Source organism: Diorhabda carinulata, chromosome 7 (assembly GCF_026250575.1).
Source record: "Diorhabda carinulata isolate Delta chromosome 7, icDioCari1.1, whole genome shotgun sequence".
Classification (NCBI taxonomy): Eukaryota; Metazoa; Arthropoda; class Insecta; order Coleoptera; family Chrysomelidae; genus Diorhabda; species Diorhabda carinulata.
The window spans coordinates 8,784,315-8,801,662 of NC_079466.1; the positions used below are offsets into that span (position 1 = coordinate 8,784,315).

At 30.8% G+C, this 17,348-nt stretch overlaps 2 protein-coding genes across 2 annotated transcripts; both read left to right on the plus strand.

Moving 5' to 3' along the window:
- The first annotated feature begins 1,416 nt into the window (after positions 1-1,416).
- Positions 1,417-15,623, plus strand: LOC130896659 (GPALPP motifs-containing protein 1). The gene is made up of 4 exons (XM_057804900.1): positions 1,417-1,550; positions 3,294-4,062; positions 15,137-15,332; positions 15,440-15,623. Exons 1-4 carry the CDS (start codon positions 1,544-1,546, stop codon positions 15,584-15,586), a joined length of 1,119 nt encoding a protein of 372 aa, XP_057660883.1. The 5' UTR covers positions 1,417-1,543; the 3' UTR covers positions 15,587-15,623.
- On the plus strand, positions 1,537-2,671 carry LOC130896660 (phosphatidate cytidylyltransferase, mitochondrial). Its single transcript, XM_057804901.1, has one exon. It carries the CDS (start codon positions 1,634-1,636, stop codon positions 2,666-2,668), a length of 1,035 nt encoding a protein of 344 aa, XP_057660884.1. The 5' UTR covers positions 1,537-1,633; the 3' UTR covers positions 2,669-2,671.
- Positions 15,624-17,348: the final 1,725 nt, after the last annotated feature.

Here is a 17,348-nt window from a genome sequence, read left to right on the forward strand (position 1 = left end):
ATCTTCTAAACAAATATATTTTGTCAGTAGAATTTATCCCAGTTTTATTTTTTACTAATTCGAAGATTCTTTTCATGGTAGGCCGTGATTTACAATATTGTCCAATCGCCGCCCCGTCCCCAACGCTTGTTTTGAGGTACAAATTAATACGACTTGTGGTGCATGTGCTTGCAATCTTGCATGAAGTTATTTGATGCTTTACCAAAATAAATACGAATGTCAAGGATAAACTTTACTTATATATATTTCCGGAATCAAAGAAGGGTAATTTTTTTTTGTAGAATTTAACGCTTTTTAATATTTTTTCATTATTTTAGTTGTAAGTTTAGCCCAAAAAAAGTTTACTTTGATGTAATTAACAAAAACAAGTCTAACTAGTGCCCTCTATTAGCAATGTTAAAATAGAGTGCAAATTATGATTCCTCATGCCAAAAAAATGTAAAATTGTCAATTTTCAAAGAGAAATTGTGAAAACATAAAAATTATTGCGAAAATCAAAATTTAAATTTAAACTTTGAACACCCCGTATCTCGGAAACTAGCAATATTTGCATAAGGCATGTTGAGCAGAATCATCATATTTTGAGGTCTAGAATCTACAGTTCAGAGATTGGACATTCTTAATGAATCACCCTGTATGTATAGTATTGAACTTAATTACATACTTCGATAAAAAACATAAAGCAAAGAAATTAATTAAATATTGCGGTTATTCCTTACAAAATTCCAGACAAATAATAATTTGCTATCAATCTCCGAGTTATTTGTTATTTTGCAATTACAATTTTAGAAGTCATATTACGTTATAAGTGTGGAATTTTGGTTAGGTTAGAGTTTTCACAACTACTTTAGCTTGTAGCTCGAGTATATAATCTTAGGCTTGTAGCGTGTATATAATCTTCTCTTGGTCGTGCACTAAATAGCCTTCCTGCCTTTAAGGCCGCTTGGCTATAGGAGAGAATGTACATTTATCGTCATACTTCAATCAATAAACAGAAAACCTTAACAAAACCCCATTAATCACTGTTTATTGGCGAAAACTACATGTAAACCAGCTTAGTAGTTTTTCAGTGATTCTAAAATGTAAACAGTGACACTGGATTTAAGACATGTAATTTTCTTCATATTTTAATATTCCGTATTGATCTGGAAAATAATGTATTAATTAATGCAAATACTACATTCGTAATAAGATATTTAAATTTATATGTACATCTCATACTCTATTTCGTTATATTGAATTCTTATAATTTTTTTTCAATTCGCCTTCTGAATTCTGACCAAAAACAATACAGGTGATCTGTGATTCTGACAGTACATTTTCACTTGGAATTTCTGGAATCGTTGGCGATATTCATACTGAAAACACTGTTCAGTTTACCTTCAGTCCCTGAAGACGATAACTTGGTTATCGAAACGTGCGTCAGACAGTGTAATGTGTGTTGGTGTAGAGGTGGTGTAATGTGTGTTGGTGTAGTGGTGGTGTAAACAGTGTATTCAGTATATAATATATTACATATATTTGGAGTTAGCAGTTGGCAAGAATGACAGGTAAATTTTATAGGTTATTTTAATAAGGAATATTTATATGTTTTATTTGAAATATTTACTGATGTATTTGTATAAATTGAGTGATGAATACCAAAATAACTATAGTACCACCAATTTATAAACGAATTATCTCAAGATTTCCTCAAAATATAACTTTTTGTTTTGCTTATGGTTCGGGTGTGAAAAAACAACTTCAAAATGCATCTTCTGATAATATGATTGATTTAATATTCTGCGTTAATAATCCATCAAGGTGGCACGAATCAAATATAGAGAAGAATCCGTCAGATTATAGTGGGTTGAAATATTTTGGGCATAATTTTGTGTCTCATTGTCAACAAAACTTTGGTGCTAAAGTTTATTTTAATACACTAGTTCCTATAAATGATTTTTATATAAAATATGGTGTTGTTAGTACGACCGACCTAGAAACAGATTTATTGGAATGGTCAGATTTATATTTAGCAGGAAGGTTACATAAACCTGTAGAAATTATTGAAAAGCCACTGAGTGCAGAATTGGAAACTGCTCTACAACTAAATCTTCAATCAGCAGTTCATGCTGCTTTATTGATATTACCAGAAAACTTTACAGAATTTGAATTTTATCACACCATATCAAATTTGAGCTATAATGGGGACTTTCGGATGACCTTTGGAGAAAATAAAAATAAGGTTGAAAACATTGTTAGGCCCCAGTTAACAAATTTTCGTAATCTATACCAACCATTTATACAAACTTTACAGGACTATGTGGATATACCTTTACCTAAAATAGATTCTGATAAAAATGAAAAACGCTTATTACCACAAGAAGAAGCTGTATCTTGCAGTCAAGATTACAGTCCCATAGCTAAATTACATCATCTAAATCAGCTACCAAGGTGGCCACAAAAAGCTCTTACAAGGTTTTGGAATAGGGGTAATTTCAAACAGGACACTGAAGATGTTTTAAGAGCAATAGCTTATGATCCAGATTGTGGGCAGATAGTAAGAAAATGTGTTTCAGACATAGTTTGGAAATCATCTGTAAGACAAAGTCTAAAAGGAATTTTAACAGGAGGACTTATAAAAAGTGTCAAATATAGTACTAGAAAAATTAAAAATATGTTCAAATAATAATTGTTTCTTTATTTTAAAATTTTTTTGATCACTTAAAATAAGTTGATTACATAAATATAAAGGTAAGTTTGATGAGATTAAAGAATATGTTAGTTAGAGGAAGATCCTAGCTTGTTTCTATTTATTTAGATAATTATCACAGTAAAAAGAGTTGAAGTGAGAGGAGAGAAAATGAATATACAAGATGATATGCATGTATGATGTAGCATTGATTACAAATTGAAGAAATAGAATGCAGAAATTAGTAAATATATACAATACATAGGTTGGAAGAATGAAAATGGAAATAAAAGTTATGTTAATGAATGATGGAAATGAAGAATATTCAAAAAGTTGGGGAAACTGTAATAAATGTAACTTGTCAATGTATCAGTAATTTATTAGTATTATATAATGTTAGAAAGTATAAACTGAGATAAATATTTTTGTTCATTTATAAATGGTTATAATTACTACCATTTACATAAAAATTTACATTTTAACTTCTCACTCAGTATCAATTCAATTCTTTTTCAGTTTATGATTTATACTTATATTACTCTCATGTTATTCACTAAACAGTAGATATTATTGTTCTTAAAATGTTTTATATTTATGCACATTGGATTTTTCTTTGTTAAAGATATGAGCCAATCATCTGGTTCTGATTCTGGAGACTCAGATAGAGGTGTAAGATACAAAACTGTATCTACTAGAAACTTTAAAGATAGAGAAAATGAGGAAACTAATGAAAGCAAGTCCTTTGGACCAGTTTTACCTCCACATTTACAAATAAATAATACCAAAGTGGGACCAGAATTACCACCACAACTAAAAACTGATAATATTCAGAGGAAAAATAAAATAATAGGTCCAGAACTACCTCCAAATTTTAAAAGTATCACAGATAAATTAGAAGAGCATCCAAATATGAAACCTATAGGACCAGCTTTACCTCCTCATATACAGAAAGGTGTCAAAGAAGCAACATCCAATTTACAACTAACATTGTATGAAAATGAAATTAGTAATGTAAAGATGGTTGGGCCTGCACTACCACCACATTTTATTAGTTGCAATAATCGTAATGTTTCAAAAAGTAGTGATGATTCAATTCAGAATACATGTACCAGTCCTGTACTATCCAACAACAATCATCAACCATTACAATTCACTGAAGAATTAGATGAAGATGTATATGGGCCACTTCCTGTTGGATATAACCAATCTAAAGCTCATGTGGAATTAGAAGAACGAGCTTTAAAAATGAAAATTGATATGTTAAATCCTGCCAAAGCATCAGAACCGATAAGGGAAGAATGGATGCTGGAGTTGCCAGCTGCAAAAGCTGCTAATTTGGGTTTGGGGCCAAGACAATTTAGAGCCAAGGAGGCACCAGATTTATCAGACAGGTGAGTTTATTGAATCATATATTATCTGAATTTTCTTATGATACATCGCTTTTTGAGTGTATTGTTTTATTATTGTAAGTATTTGAAAGACAGGTGATTCTTAGGTAGTATTGGTTTCTCCCTCAAGTAATTTGTGCATGAATATAATAAATATTCGCGACCAGCATTGCAATGAATTCAGAGCTATACAGCGGCGTAACTACAAATTTTGGGCCCTTATGCACAGATCTTCTCGGGCCCCTACTGTAAGGGTCAAATTATAATCTAATTATTGCTTTAAAAATACAAAAAGATTCTTCTAAGAACAATTATTAAAATAAAATAAAACAATAAATTTATTACGTTTCAAATATCTTTATAAACTTAAATTGAAAACAAATAGGAACAAATATCACTTTCTAAAAAATGACAAAAATATATAAACTAAAAAAGTCTCCTCCTAGCCTTTGAGTTTGCAAAACTATGTCATGTAAATCTAGTGACGAAGCAAGTTTGTGTTCAATGGCAATCAGCGACAGGTTGCAAAGTCGTTCTTGACATGTATTTGCCCTTAAATATTTTTCGTAATTTTCAACCTACTAAACGTTCTTTCAACATTAGCCACCGTTACTAGTAAGGTAAAAAGTAAAAAGGAGAAGAAATACCGTATAGACTTCTGCAAAATCGCTTTTCATAAATCCATACTTGTCCATTAGTTATTCGGAACAATCGTTCTAAAACTTCTCCAGAAAGAAGCTTCAAATAATATTTTATTTTCCATCTCACGTTCTACTGTTTCATATTTTCACCACAAATTTAATAAGGCTGAGAAGTGTACATGCCCTTGGCTACTACTGTGTGAGTAATTCAGAAAGAGAGATGTTTCCAGTCTCTTAAGCCTGTTCGCCATTTATTATCGTCTGCCGAAAACATACAGCAAGGTAAGCAGCATACACCATCAAGAGATTTTGAATAGCAAAGCCATACCCTTGGAATCAGATCATATTTGGTAGTTTAGGCTTCATTGAAAGATCTATTTTCTTGCTTTGTGTATTTTGGTCTGGTATCACTTTGTCTTTTTCTTTGTCCCAAATATACGTTGAAACATTATTTATTATTTACACATTGTGTTGAATAAAGCTATTGTCAAAGTCGTTAATATTAGTCTTTGCTTTGCTTGAAGTAGAATATTCTTCATTTATTAAAGAATCATTATGTAAACTTGGTGCACATTCGTTTGGGCTCTTAATTATTTCAGAGGTAAAAACAGAAGCAGATACGTATTCAACTTGTAAAAATGAGTTGTTTTCACTTTGTGGTAGTGGCTTGGAAAAGAATGTATCTAATTTGAGTAACTTCATCTTTTTTCCTTCTTTTTGCCTTTTCAGTTTTCGTTTTTCTGCTCCAATTTTTGGATTTTTTTTTTCGACGACGGTGGTGGGACAGCTCGGTCCATTTTACTGCTGACATTAAAACTAATGTCAGAAAAAACGTCTCACTACCAGCAGTTTTTTAAGATGTAAAAATTACTTTTAGAAACTTGCGTTAAAAAAATTAAGTTGTAGGCTGAAAAAAATATGGAGGGAGTTTAGGCAAAACACCTTTTCTAACTGTAAAAATCACTTTTACAAATTTGGGTTAAAAAATGTTTTAAATGACAAAAAAAATAAAAAAACCCACCTACATTGATTGCTTTTACTTATTTTATTTTTGTGACGAATATATTATATGGCGGGTAAATAGTAAATATTTTCAAAAATTTGATAAGTTCGTTTCTAAACATTGACTGATTTAGATTATATTATTTTTAAAATTTTTAAGAATGAGTTTTCTTCAATTTTAAAAAAATAAACCATTAAAAATAAATTGGAACTTGGTTACACTATACTAAGTAAAACCACCAACCATCACTAAAAGGAAAATAATAAACAATTAAATATACACAGGCTATTTTTACTAACCTGTTGCAGTTTACGAAGTACGAAGCGACGAGAATTCTACGTTCAAACATAATTTGCTAGGGAATGGGGCTGAAATGCCGATTTCGCTTGTATGTATATGGTTTAATGAGAATCCCAGATGCAGGTTGCTTTTCCCATATTTTTCGGTTCTATTTTAAAATAAGACAGCGGTTGCCTAAATTTTGTTTTAAATATAGTGGTTAAATAACGGACAGTGGCGACAATAGACACAGCCTACTATGATGGAAATACTAAAATCGCCATTTTGGGGCACCGCCCTATCCTTATCTGTTAAACATAGACAAGGATGGTACGTCAACCCCAGTAATTTTAAATTTCCTCCTCATAAATAAGTTCAAATGGACCAATCAAAAGTCGAGCCCCTAAATGACGGACCGACTAATCAAAAGTTTGACCAACTATTGTGATATCTATCTTTAGGATACAGTTTAAAAGTGTAGGAGGCCCTCATGCTTAAGGGCCCTTGTGCGCCGCACACTCTTGCCCCATTGTAGTTACACCACTGGAGCGATGTACCAAAGAGTTGAAAAAAATTTACTGACGTTAGATTTTGGACTTTTATCCTCAAGAGGATATGTTTGAGAAAATTTTGTTAGTTAGTTTCTAATCTTAAGCGTATAATTTCTTTGCGGTACTTGTAAACATATATTTAATACCCTTAAATTGCTACTAGTGGTCTAGAAAAGGCATATATGTATGTAATACTCCTATATGGACAGTTTCTATAAGTGGAAGGTGATCCGACTAAGTGAAATATATAGTGTATCGTTCTCTCTCTCCTTCGAGCGCTTTAGTTAGATCTGCACATCTTTTGCGTGCATGAAGCATGCGCAGTATAGATAAAGTGCCCCTAACGAGAGAGAAAATGTGTCGGCACGGTAGCGTAGGGACGTTTTTTTCCCATACCAACTGTCATGAAATGCCCGAGAATGGAACGTGCTTTACACCCTCAGTTTATAGACGAATTTTTACTTTATGTTTGTACATCAAATTTATTTGTTTTAATATTTGGATTGATTTATTAGTTACAAATTGATATTGATATAATCATTGAATCATAGACATAGAAATATTGCAGGAAATAAGCAATAACTATCGTTTGTTGTTTACTGCATGTGTACGTGAAGTGTATTACATTGTTAGGTTATTAAAACTGATCTATTGTAAATTTAATTTTCATCGTTGTTTATGTATCAAATATTTTATCAACAAAAATTGTCCACGAGTGTAGTGATGTGCATCATACTCCAAAAATGGACTATGTGCTGCTTATGTCGATCAAAAGCACCGAAGAGTAATCGAATTTCATTACACAATTAAGTTTAAATACTTGTAAATTTTGACTATTATAATATATTTATATAATTTTTAGTTGAATATTACTTAAAACAGGTCCTCAAAAGATCGAATATTAAGAAAGAAGTGGATAGAAGCGTGTAATTTATCACTCTCTGATAATCTCACTTACATTTATATTTGCTCACAGCATTTTAATCCTAACGACATAGACATGAATTTTGCAAATGGTGGAAATGATAATATTGCAGAAGCTAAGAGCTTGAAATGATCAATGCATATGAAAATGACATTGAAATTGATAGTGTAGTTTCAAACATAAACAAAGTTGATGATGTAAGTTCCAATTCTCACGAATTTTTTGCCATTTCATTTGTATCTGTCCACGAACTGCAATTGCATACCAAGGTTTCAAATGAAGGTAATAAATAGTACTGATAATATTATCACTTTCTTACAATCATGCATAATAAATTTTTTGTATCAAATAATAATTTTTATTTATTTTTCAATTGCGTTTGAACACCATTTTGTAAAGTGCCGACGTCTAGATTTTATATTTTATTTATTTTTTATTTATGGAAACAAAATGTTTTTCACAGTTGAAGAAAGCTGTTACTCTACACCCAAAAGAAAAGTATTCGAGTACGATTCTGAAATCAGAACAACTGATTTTGAAACATCAAAAAGGACTAGAAGAATTTTAAACTTTGTTCGAGATTCAGATGAAATAAAATCAAAATTGTTATAGACACTGCAAAAACGAAATTGGATAGACTAATAGCTGCATTAGAAAAAATAATTGCAGATTTAAAAAAGAAAGGCTCAAGAAACTGAAGATACTTTGCTGGTGCAGTATTCTTATTGTTTATGTCAAATTAGAATATCATTTTATCATAAAATAGTTAAATATCTGTATTATAGAAAATTGCCAATAAGTTGAGCAATTCTTCAACCACGAAGATGCATTTCAATGCACGGTGTTGATTTAGGCCAGAGAATGACTATGATTGTGAAAGTAATGATGACATGTATGCAACTAAAGTATTACTTTTCATGGCTGTAACATCAAATGGTAGTTGGAAGGTGCCAATAGGTTATTTTTTAATTCGTTTATTGACTGGCTAAGATAGAGCAAATTTATTAAATATAGCTGCCAAGGAATTACATCAAATAAATTCTAAAGTTTATTGAAATTGAAAGAAATATTAAAAAGAAAAAGAAGAACAAAAGTGTTATTTACACAACAATTTTTTGGTTTTTGAGTATGACAAAAGTGGTAACATATCATCACATATAACATTGTGGGAATCTACTTCAAAAAGTGAAAAAACCTTAAAAAACCTGATATCGAGACTTTAAGCAGAGGCAAACAGAGCTAAAAATAGAGAAAAAACAAAACAGTGGCGTTCCAATGCTCAAAAATAGATAAGGTATGTTATGCCGTTGAAAAATCAGGCCACCTCGCTATGAAAAACTAATACAAAATATGATAAAAATCAGGAAGTGAACAAAAATCATGCAGAATTTGTAAAAAGACAGATCACAAAGAAGTTTCTTGCTTCTTCAGAGATTATCGAAATTATGCACCTAAAGTTGAAAAATCTACAGATAACATTATATATACAATATTAACACAACAGTGTCATTACTGAAAATGAGGGACAAGTTTTATTTAAAATCGATAAAGTGATGTCATGATTGATTGAATGATGATGTGATGTATGTTTAAAAGGAAAACAAACAAGGTTTTTTATACAGAAAGAAGCCGAGCTGAGTGAACCTTGGAGCTTCTATATACACCCACTTGTGTGACCCTATTGTTCCATAAACGGAGCACAATAAACAATTTATTTTAACGATAATGGTGGGAATTGAATTATTAGGATTCAAAAGTGAGACTACAGAGTAGATAGGAATATATGGTAGGAATGGCAAGAGAAAAGAATATAACAATATCTAAAATAAGATATAACAATGGCAAAGAATATATAAATGAAAAACAGAAGAAATATTAAAGAGAAAAAGGAATAGTAATGGAGGTGACAATATCATATACTCCCCAACTTAATGGAAAGATCAAAATATTAAATAGAACCATGATAGAAAAGTGAAATCTTTATTATTTGATACAAATATTGACAAAAACTTTAGGGGATAAAGAATGAAATCATAAAATTAACCTGAATGAAAATAAAACCCAAAGTAGAAGAAAATCCAGAACACAATGAAAACGAGATTGAACAACATATGCAACAGGAAGAACACAACACAATAGAAAATAAAATTGAAACAGATAATATGAAAATGACACATATATGAAGGAAGCGAACATGGAGAGAATTCTAGTTTGGAACAAGGTGAAGTCGACAGAAGAAAAAGAAACATGAAGAAACCTTTGCCTTGTGATGAATATATGTGATGCTGACTTTTACTGAAGCAATGGAAAGCTTGTTGCCGATGCAACAGTACACTGTACAAAGGAGTTAATGTATTTGAAGTACCTGATAAAAGATATTATAGAACAAGGAGTCAAAATTACTCTAAATATAGACAGAGTGCCTTAAAAATTATAAAAACTTGTCAAATGAACAGAAGAAGTAAGCATATAGACGTGCGTTACCACTTTGTCATTGAGAAGGTCTAAGAGAATTATAAATTATAATATGTTAGTAGAGAAAATAATATTGCCGATTTATTTAAAAAACCTCTTGATTGTAATAAATTTAAAATATTTAGGGTTTATATTATTATTAAATAGTTGCTTCAGTAATTCTAAAAGATCTAGGTGTTTTTAGAATTATGAGAAAGTGTTGAGAAAAGTATTTTTAGTGTCCTTATTAAAATGTTAGTCTTAGTAACTTTACTAGTCCAGTTATAAAAAAAATTGAGTTTTTGACAAGACACATGTAGAATGTAAATCATGGGAAACAAAATACCAGTAAAAGTTGTAGAAGTAGTGAAGTAGTATATAATTTAAAATAAGAAACTCTAAAATAAAAATTCAACGCAAAAATTCAGGAGTGACATGACGAAAAATAATGCTGTGACGTAAAAAAATTCTCATACGGCCCCTCGTTTCTGAGTTATAGGTAAGTTTTGAAATCAGGACTTATATTTAAGTATATTTCCTCAATTATACATTCGAACATTATGAATTTTTAATGGATGATATGATTACGTATGTCCACCAGTGTGTTTGACGGAATAAATAATATTACACTACTATCTGAAAGCCAGGGGTGACTTATGCTCAATGATTAACAATCCGTAACTTTTACAGGAACATTCTACAATCTAAAGATAGCAAAAATGATTTTTCAATTGATTTAGGTTTAGGAGATATGTCGATTTTTAGATCGTGCCAGGGAAACCGTTCGGCATAAAAAGACATTCTGAAAAAAATTAAAACACAATTAAACAAGAACAAACGACAACTATTCATATGATTCTTCAGGAGCAAATTTACCCCTTGCACATCCAGAAAGTGCATGCTATGGAAGTAGAGGATTATGCAGAAATACTGGCCTACACTCGTTGGTTTCTAGACGAACAACGAGTTGTTGTTACTTTTGTTGGAAAAGTGATGTTTATTGATATAGTGTTTAATAATTTAGTAGGTCCATATTTTTTGATAATAACCAGCGATACTTAGAATTTCTCCAAAATAATTTCCCTCCCATATTATGTGACATTCCTCTAAGTATTCGCAGAGACATGTGGTTCATGTATGATGGGCCCCTCCCCACACAATTATGTTGAAATCATCTTGATAACATTTTTCCTAATAGGTCGATAGAATAAAATACCATTGTGACAATATAAGGCAGAATCTTGGAATGAAATATCCTCTGTAGACTCCGGAAGTGTGTAGAAGATGCCCACTTTGAACATTATTTTTTTTGTTTTTATTTGGTGTCTATATAGTGTGTTTAACGGAATAAATAATTCTACACTACTATTTGATAAATTGTAGGCTAAGCAACCAAACCAAACCATAAATTTTAAAATATTTAAAGATTGTTAGTCGAAACGTCAACTTTTAATCTATCTCAAAAATTATTAAAAAAACTAATTTTGAAACAGAAGAGACCTATATATATATATATATATATATATATATATATATCTTAGTGGGAACGTAGCAATGAAACACCAAGTGAGATAGAATATTGCAATTGCTGTCTCTCTTAGTGGGCAACACTTCCACTTACGGGGATTAGCAATATAGATGTTTTCAGAGTTTCGGTTATCACAAGGGAACTATTCAGGTTTTTGCTACATATTTTTGTTTCTTGAAAAATAATGAATTTATTTATTAATTTCTGATAGTATAAATCAGATGTGTCAAACTCAATTTTGCAGTTGGCCATATATTAAATTTTGAATTCTTAGGTGGGACAGATTGGCAATAAATAAAAATGAACTGAATGATTATAACATTTTATTTATTAAATTATATAAGTATATAATATACGGTTGTTAAAAATCATATCAAAGTTATAAAAGATTTTAGGTAATTATATTGTACTCGAGGATCCAGATAACTGATTTCTCTTATTTTTGACAAGCTATTGATGTCAGGTATAATATTCGTTGTGATTATTTTAATGATTGATTGGAGATGTTGATTCGCAAGTCTTGTGCGATGTTTGTTCTTATTTATTTTCATGACTGAAAACATATGCTCACATAAATAGGTGCTACCAAACATGCGTGCTTTTTTAATTCCGGGTAATTATCCAATCTCATTAAATTTTTCTTTCAAAATACTGTCCGATTGAAGATCTATCAACTCCATATGCAAATGTGAAGTTTCAAAATTGAATGGATTGTTGAAAATTGGGAATTCCATTTCATTCATTTTGTGAAAGTCTTCAAAAAGATTGTTGAGAATATTCATATAATTTTTTTTGGTTCACTGTGCCAAATGATTTTAAATGACGGAAATGGTTCGAATTTTGATTTTTTACCTGATTTTCTCACAGCTTCCACTTTGTTTCAAAGGCTTGAATATATACATACATTTGAGTGACAATCAGACTTTTACCCTGTAACTTTATATTCAGATCTGTCAAGTGTTTATTCATATCTACCAAAAAGGCACAATCAATCCGCCAGTCATTGTCATAATCAATTGGTTTACCTTTTTCTGACATGAAACCTTGAATAGGTCACGTAGTGCAAAAACCTTCCTAAAACTACTCTTCGACTGAGCCAATGAACTTCGGTGAAATAAGGGACATCAGAAAACTTTTCATCCAAATTTTGTAAAAATTGCCTGAACTGTCGGTGATTTAGTCCTCTGCTCCTTATAAAATTTATATTTTTAAATATAGGTTGTATGATATGTTTGCCGGCTATGGCAGGAGTGCCATCCGTAGTTGTGCTGCTAACTATATTCCAATCGAGTTCATATTCTGCTATCAAATGCTCAATTGCAGAATAAATATCATTTGCTGTTGTAGTACCTGTCAATGGAACGCAATTTAATAGTTCTTCAGTTATTTCAAAGTTATTGTTAATACCTCGTATAAAAACAGCAAGCAACAGTATCAGTGCTCTCATCCATAGCTAGTGAAAAGTTTGTAAATTTCTTAAATTTCTCCTTCAGTTAAAGAACCAAATTTTAACATAAATCATTTATTCTTGAATAAACTGTGTTTCTTGAGAGCGAAATATTTTGAATTAATGACTTTTGAGATGGAAATGAAACATCGGCAATTTTCAACCTACAGTCTTTAATAAAATTACCATCAGTGAAAGGTTTGTGATCTTTTCGCGATTTCTAATATAATAATAAAACTTGATTTCGGTCTTCTTCGCTCTCTGTATTAGCTTTAGTAAACATTGATTGTTGACCTTGATGTTTAGATTTCAAAGATGACAATGTGTCGATTCTTATTTTTTCATTGTAACAATCGAATTTTGACTTATGATTCGTATCATAGTGTCTCTTAAAATTAAACCTTACAAACAGCAAGTGCTCGATTACAAATCACAGTGGTTTATTTTTCCATTATATAAAAAATATGCAATTTCCCATTTAGACTGAAAAATGGATATGGGACGCACACGACATCAACAAATGCATATCTTCACAATCACTACTTCGCAATTAAAATCCTTCTTCAACCGTATCGCTTCGATTGCTCGACTCAACTGACTCACGTTGCGCCGACGCACTCGTTTTATATGGTTAAGGATGGTTCTAGACTAGACTCGAACTGCGTGGAAGATTCTATCGTTCTCGACACAAATAATAGGATATTTCCGCTTGCTGTTAAGAGATGGCGATACTGTATTTCTCTCTCGCTAAACATCCGTAGACTTGGGAGTACGAGTATTTAAAACATTCGTAAAGGGAATCGAATGAAGTCTAAAAGCTCTAAAAAACATGATTCTTCTTTTTGTGACACATTGCGATCGCGTTCCTTATTGATACGGCCCAGGGACTGAAAACGGATTTGTTAATCGTATTCTCATAGCTCGAGGCGCCATCGTAAAAGACAAGACTATCAGGGTCTTTTATTGAGAATAACCAAGTTAATAGACGGTGCACAATGGGGCGAATCTATGTAATTGGTGGACATGGACCAATATCTCGAATTTCCAACTCCTCATATTTTATATAAATTATCGACATCAACGGGTAATAATTAACTAGACGAACCAAATAACAGCACTGGGTGGTGTCGTCTTTAGTTCGGATTTGATCATGAGCGAGAGATTTTTTCGTCGCCCTAATGAGACGCAAGAAAGTTGAAACTAATCAGCGTTCACAATCGTCTCGTTACAATTGTGAGCCATTTGGGATGTTGAAATCGACAAAAAGGTCGATGTTTATCATCTTCGGAGGAAATGTAATTCAATATTCGTTATGCATTAGCCAGAAGAGTAGATTTCAAATTGACACGTGACGTAAATATGGAGTCTATTGATTATGTCACGTACACATTTGAATATTGATTTATTATTCTTATGAATTTTACAATTTTTTCGAAAGGAAAAACATTCTACACATTACAATACTCAGTTAATATCCCAATTATGAATACTCAAATGTTCGAAAGCTAAATTAAAAAAAGTACACTTTGATTTGAGACAATCTCACAACTAAAATGTTCATAAACTAGTTCCTACATACAGGGAGATTGATTAATGTGATAAAGTTAGTAGTGCCTCCTTTGTACTTTGATATATCAATGTGTTTAGTAAAGTAAAAAAAAATAAAAGAATACTGAATACTGATACATTATTTTCTTGGTTTTTTCAATTGAAAAATGTGAGCATCGAAAAGTACTACCAACATACTTCTTTTTCTATTAAGCATTCCCTATTCTTAAAATTTTTAATTCTTGAGATATTTTGATTTTTCTGTGCAAAACCATGATTATGTACCTATATCTAATCATCTAACAATTAATTGTGAGTTGGCTATGATTTATTTGCCAAAAACTGACATTGCATCATTGCTATTTGGTTCTGTAAACGATGAAAAATACAAAAAAAAAAACGAGTATATTGCAAATACATTACAGGAACGAAACAATAAAAAAACTTTCGTATTCACTACAATACACGTCTTAATTATAACAATAGGAGTTCGAAATGACCTCCAAGGACATATATGCATGCTTGAAAGCGATAATTGAAAGAGTTCAACATTAATGAATTGATTAGTATGAGAAAGCGTACCATCATGCATGCACAATTACTTGATAATCGATTTTCGACAAGGTATCAAAGTTATTGTAAAAATATATGAATTCAATAAAAACATGTTATTATGTTATTACACTTGAATTATGATTTAGATCCTCATGGACAGATACTCCAGAAGATCGTGCAAAGAAAAAAGAAAAGAACAAGGAAGACGTAGATATAAGAAAAATCGCAGAGTTAAAAGAACTGAACAGAAGAGATAAACAGCAAGAAGAAATAGCGAGAAAATGTAAAAGACCAGAAGAGAGTTTAGTGGATATGCATCGCAAAAAAATGAAAAAGAAAAAAGTACGTTAATATTTGTTCGTTTACAAATAACATATATACTTATACAGTATTAAATTTATCTTGAAATAAATCATTTTTTAACTTGATACCATGAAATTTTTTTGTAGGAAGACGCTCCAGGAGAAAGGCGTCCTTTTAGTCGAGAAGTAGATCTTCAGGTGAATCGTTTCGACGAGGCACAAAAGAAAGCTGTACTCAAAAAAGCACAATTACTTGATAATCGATTTTCGGCAGGGCATTCAAAATTTTTGTGAATGGATATTCTTGAAATTGAATAAAAATATAATATTATTTTATAGTATTTGTACTGAATATTTTTAAAACATACTCAATATAAAGGTACGTAAACAGAATCGAGTTGCACCAACCTAAGAAGTATGATTCTTTCTTGGTTTTGGTTTAGTACGGTCTTGTCTAGTTTATTTAGTTTTTTTTTTAATACGGCAGAAAAGAGGAATAGAAGCGCTAATTTTACAGATAATGACAAAGTTAAGCTGGTTGCTTTATTGCAAAAGCACAATATCATCCTAAGCAAAAAAACAGACTTTATTATTAATAAAAAAAAAAGAATCGGCTTGGTTATTGTTAGAACAAGATTACAACAGCGATACTCACATTAAAAGGTAATATTCTTTTCACTGCTTATCAAATTGAGGTTTTTCAGAAGTATATTTTTTCAGAAATGTAAATAATTTGAGGAATAAGGTAATGGGCACAGGAGGCGGGCCAAGTGAAGATAAAGAAAACACCATTTTGAAGGAGGTGTTGTATTTGATCGGGAGAAGAAATGTCCAGGACTGTGACTTTGAGCCAGATTTTAACATAGGAAACAGATCATTTGAAAAAGTTTAATACTTGTTAAACATATTTTTGTCGTTTTTTGTTGTTACAGAAATAGAGGAAGACATTACAGCCCATCCAATTATGATACCATTGTCAGTTGTCATTGAAGTTGAAGCTGCAGGAATGAATGAAACAGAAATGTTGATGGAGAAGCGGAAACCAGCTCAGTAATAACTATAACTCCTTCAGCACTTTTGATAATTGTGCATGGAAACACTCCTTAACCAAAAAAGACACCTTCATCAAGAAGGAGGCTAATTCGAAGGCTGGCAGAGACAGATTGAATGAGGAAAAAATGGAAACAGAATGATTAAAGCAAAACTTAATCAAACAAGAAATGGCTCAGTCTAAATAGCTTTTTGAGATCCAAAAAAGAAAAGAAGAACAACTAATACATATTAGGAATTAAATATTAAAAAATTAATAAATGAAAATGTTAATCCTGCTTCAATTATTATGTATTATTTTTAAAATAACCCAAACAAATGATAATAAAGGTATCAAGTATATATATTGTTATAATAGAAATCTTTAGGAGTTATTTTAAGTTAATGCTTTCTTATAGAGATGGCGCTTGATTTGTAGAAATAGTAGTTTAATGTTCTATGTACATAGTTTTTGTTTTTGTAGTTTATTATTATTGAGAAAAAGTAAGGTTAAGTTAATATATGGTTTTACCGGGTTTTTAGCACATGGTTGGTTTTGTAAGATATAAGTGATAGATGATGTATATATATGAAGATGTAAATAAAATGTATATAAAGACCTAGATTGATTTTAATCAACACTGCTGTGTAACAAATAACAACATATATATATATATATATATATATATATATATATATATATATACATATATATATACATATATATACATACATATACATATATATATATATATATATATATATATATTTGTAGATGCGACATTGAATTTTCAAAATGTTCTCATTTCTCTCAAATATTATTCAATTTTTTTCCAAAACTTGAGAATAATATTTGCAACCAACAACTTTAATTTTGTATTTTTATTCCTCCAATCAAAGATTTTATTCAATTATTGAAAAAGTTATTAACTATCAATTCCCGAGTTGAGAAATGTTCATAATTCTCAATTCTTAAATTAATTAACCCATCTTGAATCAAATTATCCACATTTTCAATATTGTCTGG

Coding starts and splice junctions, on each gene's coding strand:
- LOC130896659 (XM_057804900.1), top strand. Junction 4,063..15,136: donor GCACCAGATTTATCAGACAG/GTGAGTTTATTG, acceptor ATTATGATTTAG/ATCCTCATGGACAGATACTC. Junction 15,333..15,439: donor AAAAAATGAAAAAGAAAAAA/GTACGTTAATAT, acceptor ATTTTTTTGTAG/GAAGACGCTCCAGGAGAAAG.
- LOC130896660 (XM_057804901.1), top strand. CDS start 1,634: ATGAATACCAAAATAACTATAGTACCACCAATTTATAAACGAATTATC.